The sequence below is a fragment of the Lathyrus oleraceus genome, chromosome 7 (genome assembly GCF_024323335.1).
Source record: "Lathyrus oleraceus cultivar Zhongwan6 chromosome 7, CAAS_Psat_ZW6_1.0, whole genome shotgun sequence".
In the NCBI taxonomy this organism is placed as follows: Eukaryota; Viridiplantae; Streptophyta; class Magnoliopsida; order Fabales; family Fabaceae; genus Lathyrus; species Lathyrus oleraceus.
In genome coordinates, this window is record NC_066585.1 from 392,439,467 (window position 1) to 392,449,684 (window position 10,218).

The 10,218-nt window shown below is 41.1% G+C and overlaps 1 protein-coding gene across 1 annotated transcript; it reads left to right on the forward strand.

Annotated features, from left to right (window-relative positions):
- Window positions 1–2,122: 2,122 nt before the first annotated feature.
- Window positions 2,123–3,307, forward strand: LOC127103992 (uncharacterized). Its single transcript, XM_051041218.1, has 2 exons — window positions 2,123–2,675; window positions 2,772–3,307. Exons 1-2 carry the CDS (start codon window positions 2,123–2,125, stop codon window positions 3,305–3,307), a joined length of 1,089 nt encoding a protein of 362 aa, XP_050897175.1.
- The last annotated feature ends 6,911 nt before the right edge of the window (window positions 3,308–10,218 follow it).

Consider the following 10,218-nt stretch of genomic DNA (forward strand, 5'->3'; position numbering starts at 1 on the left):
CTTCTTTGGAATCCACTATTTGGTTTCTGCGTCTTCGGTGAAGGGTTCTCTTGATCTCTGCGTCAAAAAGAAATTCAGCCGAGGGTTCTCCTCGCATACACAAATTAGTAAATTATAAATGACAGAAAAATAATTTTATTGCAGAGCAACAAAATTTTAATTGAATTTAAAATTAAACTATATATTTTGGCAGTCCCCGGCAACGCCGCCAAAAACTTGATCGGGAAAATAGCAAGTGTACTATTTTGCCTTTTATAGTAATAATGGGGAAATTTCCTAAATGTCGATCTCAAGGACTGCACGTCAATATCGAGTTCAAATTATCATTCAATTAAACAAAAAGTATTAATTTGGTTTTTAGATGTAACAATATAAAAATAAAGGCAAAGGCAAATAAGGATGAAAATAAGGGTTTGCAAGGTAAGAGGAACAATGTCAGGGAAGGTGTATGATTTATCCCTGTAACAACTCTGAGTCATTATTGCACCAACAAATATTAATTGCTACCAGTTCTCAAGGGTATTTTCTCCCAAGTCCTTGGTGAGAAAACATTTAATCAATCTACCCTAATTTTTATGTCCATATGCAATTAAGGTGAAATTAAGCTTTATTATATCAAGAACACTCTGGTTCATACAGAGTATCCCTAGTCCTAGGTCATATCTACTGCAGAGTAACCTTATAAAAACCTTACCAATGGAGGTCCAGCCTAATTGATAACCATAGAACAATCTCGATTGGTCCGAAAGAGAAAGCATTAAACATATCAAAAGGTTACCGTAAAAATAATATTATATATGCAAATGTAAACTCAAATTCATTACAATTCTAAATCAGGGACACCCCCTAGCATTGGGGGGTTTAGCTACTCATATTGTTCAAAACGAATGCAAGATAAAAATTACACATTACAAGTATTTGGATGACTTCGATCTTCAATCGCTTCCGCTCATGAAAACCTTCAGCTCTTCGAACTCCTTGCTCTCTGTAATATTTGGTTGCTTGACAATACTATGTTTTTCCTTATTCCAAGATGATCTTTTCTTAGGTAGAAGGTCCTCTTTTATAATGAAAATTCCAAGTAACAGGTGGACATGTCCAAAAATCTCTCTGAAAGTTCGATACTTAAAAGCCCGATGAAAAAGGCAATTTTTGGTCTTGGGCTGACACGACCCGTGTCAGCCTACTGTTCTTGTGACACGCCCATGTCCCCATTGACACGGATGAGGATGGTGTCTAACATGGCCTGTGTCAGGCTACTGTTTTCCTTGGCACGCTCCCTTTGCCTGACACGGCCCGTGTCAGGTGACACGGGTGGCCGTGCCAGGCCTCCTGTACCGGGTTTTTCCAGTCCTTTGCTTTCTGGAATCTTGCATTGTCTTGCTCTGAGTTCCTTGGTTCTTCTACCTGGACCTGTCGGACAAAAACACAGATATCCCACGCATAAAATGACAAAAATATAAATAAAATGTAACAATGAATGGAAATGCTTAATTACTATACTAGAAGTAAAATTGCCTTGAAAAGTACTAAAAATGCTTGCACAGTGTCTCAAAATCCTTGGTTTCTTGTCGAATCAGTAACAAAACAGTTGATTGATACAGCAACTGGTGGCTCAACAAATTTCTTACTAACCACTGGTATTAAAATGTTTATTGAAGCAATAGATGCCAATGAGCATCTAGAATTATACGACAGGTGTACTAGTCATCCAGAAGGGGTAATTGATCTAAAATTAGAGACAAATAAAACCCGTCTGGAAAACACAATTGTTGCCAAAGTAGAAAAGAAATTAAAAGCTATGAATATAGGTACTCAACAGATAGCTCAAGTCCAGTCAGCTCAGGCTAGCACTTGTGAAATCTGTAATGGAACTCATCACATGGTTTATTGCTTTGCTACTCCCCAATAAATTGAAGAGATCAAATTCTTAAAGTAGAATAATCCCTACTCCAACACTTACAACCCAGGTTGGAGGAATCATCCGAATTTCTCCTGGAAGAATCAGAGAGGGAATGTTCCGCAACAGGGTACAGGGCAATATCAGACTCAGTATCAACAACAACAGGCACCTAAAAAGGTTGAATGTGAGATCGCCATTGAAAAATTAGTCTCCCACAGCATGCAGTTTCAAGAAGAAACTAGAACCAATCAGAAAAACCCCACTGCCTCCATAAAAAATCTCGAAGTCCAAATGGGTCAGATAACACAACAGTTAGCTTCAAATTCTCAAGCTTCGGGCACCCTACCCAGTGGTATGGTAACAAATCCATGGGAACATAACAATGTTAACACTGTCGTAACCCGAAGTGGGAAGTCAACGGAAGAAAATAGTATAGAGGAAGATGGATTGTTAGAAGTGGATTTAGAAATCAAGGAAACCAAGGACCAAGATGAAGAAGTAGTATTGCCACCTGTCAAGGAGAAAGAAAAAGTTTTGAAACCAGTCATCAAACTCCCTAACCCTCCGAGGCAGAAGAAGAAAGATCAACATGAAAAAAAAATTGAGAGGTTCCTGGAAATGTTTAAAAATCTTGAAATAAACATCCCTTTTTCTGAGGCATCAGAACAAATGCCAATATATGCCAAGTTCCTGAAAGACATCATCTCCAAAAAGTATTCCACTGATATAGAACCGGTCATCCTTACTGAAATATGTAGTGTCATTCTTCAAGGTATGAAAATCCCAGTGAAAAAGAAAGATAGGGGATTGGTTACTATTCCATGCACTATTGGTGATAGAAAATTCAAGAAGGCTCTGATTGACTTAGGAGCAAGTGTAAGCTTAATGCCACTATCCATCTATAAGAAATTAGGCATTGGCACCGTTCAAGATACTCGGATGACACTTCAGTTTGCTGATCGCTCTGTTAGGCGACCATTTGGGATTGTGGAAGACATTCTTGTAAAATTTGACAAGTTTTTTTTCCCAGTTGACTTCGTCATTCTGGAAATTCCCGAAGATGAGGAGATTCCTCTCGTATTGGGCAGACCATTCTTGGAGATAGGACGATACATGATAGACATAGAGGAAGGAACAATGACCCTCAAAGTCTATGATGAAGAGCTAAAGATATATGTGCGGAACACGATGCAATACAAAGATGATATTGGCACAAGCCACACCGTGGAGATAATAGATCAGGTAATTGCTCAAGAAATTGAAAAGCAAATGCCCCAGTCATCGTTAGAACGTGTTTTGAGTCTATCGATTTTTGAAAGTGATGAAGATGAGGGTGACTCTGAGGTGCTCGCTATGATGGAAAAACAAACTGAATGGATTATATCTAAACCACACCGATGGTAAGATTTAAGACCACCGCCACCATCAAATATCACTGAAGAACCCAAAACAATGGCAGATCTTAAACAGTTACTAGCAAATCTGAAGTATGTATTTCTAGATACTGAGAAAAAATGCCCAGTTATTATCAACACTGGTCTGCAAAGTGTCCAAGAAGCAGAACTCATTCAAGTACTAAAAAATACAAGGGCACAATCGGATGGGCAATCGAGGACTTGAAAGGCATAAGCCCGACAGTTTACATGCACAAGATCTTAATGGAAGATGATCACAAGCCGGTGGTACAACCACAACGAAGACTTAACCCAGTCATGAAATAAGTGGTATGCAAAGAGATTATAAAATTGTTAGATGCGGGATTAATTTACCCTATTTCTGATAGCTCATGGGTAAGTCCAGTCCATGTGGTACCAAAAAAGGGGGCACTACGGTAATTAAAAATGAGAAGAATGAGTTAATTCCAACCAGGATTGTTACAGGTTGGAGAGTGTGCATCGACTACAGGAGACTGAACATGGCAACACAAAAAGACCACTTTCCGTTACCATTCATTTATCAAATGCTGTAAAGGTTAGCAGGTCATGACTACAATTGTTTCCTCGATGGGTACTCGGGATACAATCAGATTGTAGTTACCCCTGAAGATCAAGAGAAGACTGCCTTCACATGCCCCTATGGTGTTTTCGCTTACAGAAGAATTCCATTTGGGTTGTGCAACGCACCTGCTACTTTTCAAAGGTGTATGACATCAATCTTTGCTAACATGCTCGAAAAGCATATGGAAGTATTTATGGATGACTTTTCAGTATTTGGTTCTTCATTTGATAAATGTTTAACTAACTTGTCACTTGTGTTAGAAAGATGCCAGCAGACAAATTTGATCCTGAATTGGAAAAAGTGCCATTTCATGGTACGTGAAGGGATAGTATTGGGACATAAGATTTCCAACCGAGGCATCGAAGTGGACATAGCAAAAGTGGAGGTAATAGCTAATTTACCACCACCGGTGAATGAAAAAGGCATCTGAAGCTTCTTAGGACATGCGGGGTTCTACCGCAGGTTCATAAGAGACTTCTCCAAGATCGCAAAACCACTAACTAGCCTACTGGTGAAAGACACGCCGTTTCTTTTTGACAAAGAGTGCAGGGAAGCCTTCGAGACCCTGAAGAAGGAACTTGTGTCTGCCCCCATAGTTACTTCCCCTGATTGGTCTCTCCCTTTTGAGATCATGTGCTATGCAAGTGACAATGCAATAGGGGCAGTATTAGGGCAATGAAAGGCGAAGCTTCTGCATGTGATATACTATGCAAGTCACGTATTGAATCCCGCTCAAATGAATTATGCAACCATCGAGAAAGAGCTCCTTGTTGTTGTGTATGCTTTTGATAAGTTCATATCCTATTTATTGGGATCAAAGGTAATTGTGAATACTGACCATGAAGCTTTAAAATATCTTTTTGCCAAATAGGAATCAAAACCAAGGTTGTTGTAATGGATCCTACTGCTACAAGAGTTCGACCTGGAAATCAGAGACAAAAAGGGGAGTGAAAACAATGTTGCTAATCACTTGTCTCGGATGACTCTGATACAAGAAACAGAAGAAACACATCCCATCAGAGATGAGTTCATCGATGAACGTATCCTAGCCGTTACGAATATCCCTTGGTTCGCAGATTACATGAATTTTGTGGTAGGTGGACTAATACCTGATGATTTTGACTCTAACAAGAGGAACAAGTTTTTGCATAATTGTAGGTTTTATGTATGGGACGATCCGTTCTTGTACAAAAAGGGAATAGATGGCCTGGTGAGGAGATTTGTCCCAGAGGCAGAGTAAAGGACATCCTAAAAGCTTGTCACAACTAAGAATATGGAGGCCACTTTAGCGGAGATAGAACCGCAACAAAAGTCCTTCAGTCTGGACTATACTGGCCTACACTATTCAGAGATGCACAAGAGATAGTGAAAGAATGCGACAGATGTCAGAGAACGAGTAACATATCAAAGAGAAATCAGATGTCTCAGAATGCCATGTTGGAGGTATAACTGTTCGATGCATGGGGAATAGACTTTATGGGACCCTTCCCACCGTCCTTTGGAAAGCAATACATTCTGGTAGCAGTTGACTATGTGTCAAAATGGGTGGAAGCAGTAGCATTACCCACGAATGATGCTAAAGTGGTGATCAATTTCCTAAAGAATTATATCTTCTCTAAGTTTGAGGTACCAAGAGCACTAAATAGTGACGAAGGTACCCACTTTCTGAACAAGCTGATGGAGAACCTGTTATGGAAATACAATGTAAAGCATAAAATCGCCACATCGTACCATCCCTAGACAAGTGGACAGGTTGAAGTATCAAATCGGCAGATAAAGCAGATTCTGGAAAAGACAGTTAGCGTGTCACGAAAGGATTGGTCGATCAAGCTAGAGGATGCGCTATGGGCATACCAAATAGTGTTCAAAACCCCCATAGGTATGTCCCCGTACCAACTAGTCTACGGTAAAGCTTATCATTTGCCACTTGAACTCGAGCATAGGGCATTCTGGGCTACCGAAATTCTCAACTATGATCTATCCAAGGCGGGGAAATCCAGGATTCTTCAATTATAAGAGCTAGAAGAATTCAAAAATCGAGCATATGAGAATACCAAGATATACAAAGAATAAACCATAACATGGCACGACCAACGCATTCAGAAGAAAGAACTTCAGGGAGGGCAACTGGTATTATTATTTAATTCTAGGTTGAACTTGTTCCCTGGCAAACTAAAGGCGAGATGGTCGGGACCCTTTATAATACAGAAAGTATTCCCGCATTGAGCCATTGAACTGAGAAACCTGACAAACGGGGACACGTTTAAGGTAAATGGGAAGAGAGTCAAACCGTACCTACAAGATCAGGAGGGTGGTCTAATAGATAAAGTTCGTCTTACCTGAAAAGAGGAAGGACCTACGAGCCATGCACGTTAAACGAAGCGCTTCGTGGGAGGCAACCACGCAATTTTAATTTTAATCAGTGTGTGTCTGTTTGTAGGTTTACACATGAGATCTACAAAGGAGGGGAAAATCACTTCAATAAATGTATAAGTCATGTCGAACGAAAGAACGCTACTGTAAGTTGAACGGAAGGAAAGATCCGAAAAATGGCTAAATTTGCAGTCTGACACGGGTGCCCGTGTCAGCTGACACGGCCCATGTCAGGATCTTTGATACACAGGGAGTAAGAGTAAAAATTATGGCCTGACACGGCTACCCGTGTCAGCTGACACGGGCCGTGTCAGGAGCACTGAAGGTTAAGCTCTTTTTGGGTGTGGCAGTGGCCTGACACGGCCACCCGTGTCAGCTGACACGGGTCGTGTCAGGAGCACTAAAGGAAAGTTCATTGTTGGTCTTGGTAGTGACCTGAAACGGGCGGTCGTGTGAGCTCACACGGCCCGTGCCAGGCAAACGGAATTTGAATTTTTCTTGAAAAATAAATTTTTTTGTGGGACCCACCCTTTTATTTACCTCTTAACCACACTTCACCCACCTTTTCACCTTATCATTAGTCAGATTTTAACCATAAAATTCACTTTCTCTCTCACAAACTTCATCCTTCTCACTCTCTCTCTCTCTAAAACCCTTACCAAACCTCCATTAAACCTCCTCCCTTAAAGCTTCCATAACCACCACACCCATTACCTTATCGCCATAACACCCTTCACAACTATTACTTCATTCTTAACCCTCGTTCTAACCACGGTTTTAGAATCTTCTAACTCCATATATTAGAAATTTCGTTTTTTTTGCAGGTCCAAAATGCTCCCGAGGAGAATTTTAATCGGAAAGCAACAACTAGCTGAGATGTCAAGATCATAGAAGCGACCCAGTCGGAACCCAAATTCGCACAACATTCTATTCGATAATCCAGAAGAGGGAAAGCGGTATCAAGTCCATCAGAAACGAAAGTTCACACCTACCAGGTATATGTGCGAGCACACTTTGAACGCTTTAGGGCTAAAAATTGAAGTGTACAGGATGTTCCACGTATTAGGGATATTGGATTTTATGATCCTTGAAGCGCAGAATATGAGCACATCATGCTCGAATTCCAACTCGAAAAGAGATAGATCTACACCACCAGGTAATATTTTGGGACTTTACGTTTCCGTCTGTTCACTAACTATCATGAATTGTCTATGGAAGAATTGGCAGGGATACTCTGACTCCCACTGTACGGACCGGGAGCGACCCCAAATGGGTTTTCGCCAAAGGACTTCTGGATTGCCATCACGGGGAGGACGAATTACACCTATAAGGGTGATAAAGTCTCCGGCATCCAGAACCCGTGTTTCCGCTATGCCCAGAAGGGTTTGGTCTACACCCTGTTCGGACGAGGTGATAGCACAGGTGTAGCCACTCAGCGGGAGTTATTTTTTATGTACTCGATGGTACAAAACAAAGCCATCAATGTAGCTGCCTTTGCAGCCGATTATCTTGGCAGGGTTGGCCGAGCGGACTCTGGAGGCATCTCCGTCGGCGGCATGATCACTCAAATTGCTGAACATTTCGGGTATCAGGCGGTTTTACTAGAAGACACTCTGATTGCAGGTAAAACTAAAATTGACATGTTAGCTCTGATACAGCAAGGTATGATTGTCGTTGCTCCCACTTATTATTCTGTTCTTATCCATAAACGGTTTATTATGGCTCTTCCGGATCCGAATAGAGTTAGTATTACTGATTGTGCAAATTGGCTATATGTAAGTGTTGACCCCGACACTAAGGAAGGCCACGACACTGAGCACTTTGCTGCAGGTGAGCAGTTTGCAAGTGACCATGTGGATGCCACGGAAGCAGAAGAGGAGGAACCTTAGGAACAGTTTGTACCCCCACCTCCGGCGCTAGCCCAGCAGGACGCATGATCCTCTTCCTGGTCCACCGACCAATGAACCTGGGTACAAACTGAGCTTGGCGACTTAAGGACTGAGCAAACACGGCAAGGTATCGAGCAAGCCCGACAGGGGGCAATGTTGGATGAAATGAGCCTCATCATGCGGCAATCGATGTTGTATTTTCCACACCCATATCCTCAGTAGAGTACTGTGAGTTTCCTCCTTCGCTCTTGTTCGCAAACATTGAGGTCAATGTTTGGTTCAAGTGTGGGGGAGAGTTTATGTTATTTTCAATATTTTGTTACTTTTCTAATAATTTTGTTATTTTACTTTATTACGTTTTTATATTTGGTTTTTCTGTTTTAGGGTACATTATGATGCAAGTGTTTGAGGTCTGTGGTGTTATTGTGAAATTAGTAATGATCACGATTGGGAATGGATGAAATGATCACTCCACTTACCATTGCTTGTTGTGAAGGATCTTCCCAAGAAGTCGACACTGCTGAAGAAGAAAGATCGGACGCAACGTATACAGTTTAAACAACATAAGTACCATGTGCATTCCAATGTAAGGAAGAAGTCGCACCATACTAGAGGTACTATGGATACTGTCAAAGCTTTACCTAACAGGGTAAGTCGTAGAAAGCCAAACACATTGATCATCATGAACGATATTCAGGTATGTCTTTATCACTCTAAATTTGCATAGATTCTTTGGGACTGTCACTGCATATCTACACACACTGAGGCACGTTGTTTGAATATAACCTTGAGCCTTTCTAGCCGTCTGAATAAGTCTATCCGTTGTAAACCCCATTTGACCCTGTATCCATTGTTTGTTTAACCCCGTAAATGTACCCCGTGGCCAAAACACTTCCTTACACTGTTCAGAGTCAAGTTAATAGTATTAAGCTGTGTTGAAATTCTAAGTTTGGGGTAAAACCCCATAAGTTCCAAAAGCCAACGTGAGTGCGGAAAAAAAAGAATCATCGAGAAAAAAAAGAGAAAAGAAAATAAACTCGAGGGTTCAAAAGAAGCACTAGCCAAAGAAGGGCACTCGGCTGCAAAACAAGAATAGAAAAGAAAAACCGAGCTAAAAACAAAAATAGAGAATTTTAAGAAAGGAAAACGAACCAACACAGTGAAAATAATAGTAACATTGACTCCGAACCAAACACCACTTGTTTCCCATTTTGTTCGAATATCAACACCATAACCCAAGCCCCGTTACAACCCGAAAGACCTCAAAAAGTGTGTGTTGTGTGTATGCGATATGAAAGGAGAAACTATTCAAACTTATGAGTAGGTATTGCATATTCTGAATTACGAGTGAAAACACTTAACCCCGAGAGACTTGGTGAGAATGTATAAGCTGACAGGTGAAATGGTGCCTTGAAGTGGAAGTACAACTGAAAACTCACAAGGAAAAGTAGGAACTATAAAAGGAAGAGTGAAGGCGTTAGCGAATGATCTCAGCAGTGTTAGGAAAAATAAAGAATCTAGGGAAGTGACACGTAGTGTCGTCTGAAACATTACTTGAGGACAAGCAATGAGCTAAGTTTGGGGTTGTAATCAGTCACCATTTTCATTAAGTTTTCGTTACTGATCCGACAAGAAACCGAGGATTTTGAGACACTGTGCAAGCATTTTGGTACTTTTGAAGTCAATTTCAATTCTCTTATAATATTTGAGCATTTCTATTCATTGTCATGTTTTACTTTATATTTTCATGATTTTATGCGTAAGATGTTTGTGTTTTGTCCAATAGGTCCGGGTGGAAGAACCGAGGAACTCGGAGCGAGATAGTGCGGAATTCCGGTAAGCGAAGGAATGGAAAATCTCCAGCACAGTAGGCCTGACACGATCATCTGTGTCACCTGACACGGGCCGTGTCAGGCATAAGGAGGATAAAAGATGAAACAGTAGCCCGACACGGTCGGTCGTGTCAGCTGACACGGCCTGTGTCAGGCCTTTTCCTCAATCGTGTTGAGCCCCCATGGGCGTGTCAAGCCAAGTAGTGAGCTGACACGGCCATAT

Excerpts from the sequence above, each read along its gene's own strand:
- LOC127103992 (XM_051041218.1), top strand. The coding sequence starts at position 2,123 with ATGCAGTTTCAAGAAGAAACTAGAACCAATCAGAAAAACCCCACTGCC. Across the intron at positions 2,676-2,771 it reads ATGTAGTGTCATTCTTCAAG|GAGCAAGTGTAAGCTTAATG; the intron begins GTATGAAAATCC and ends TGATTGACTTAG.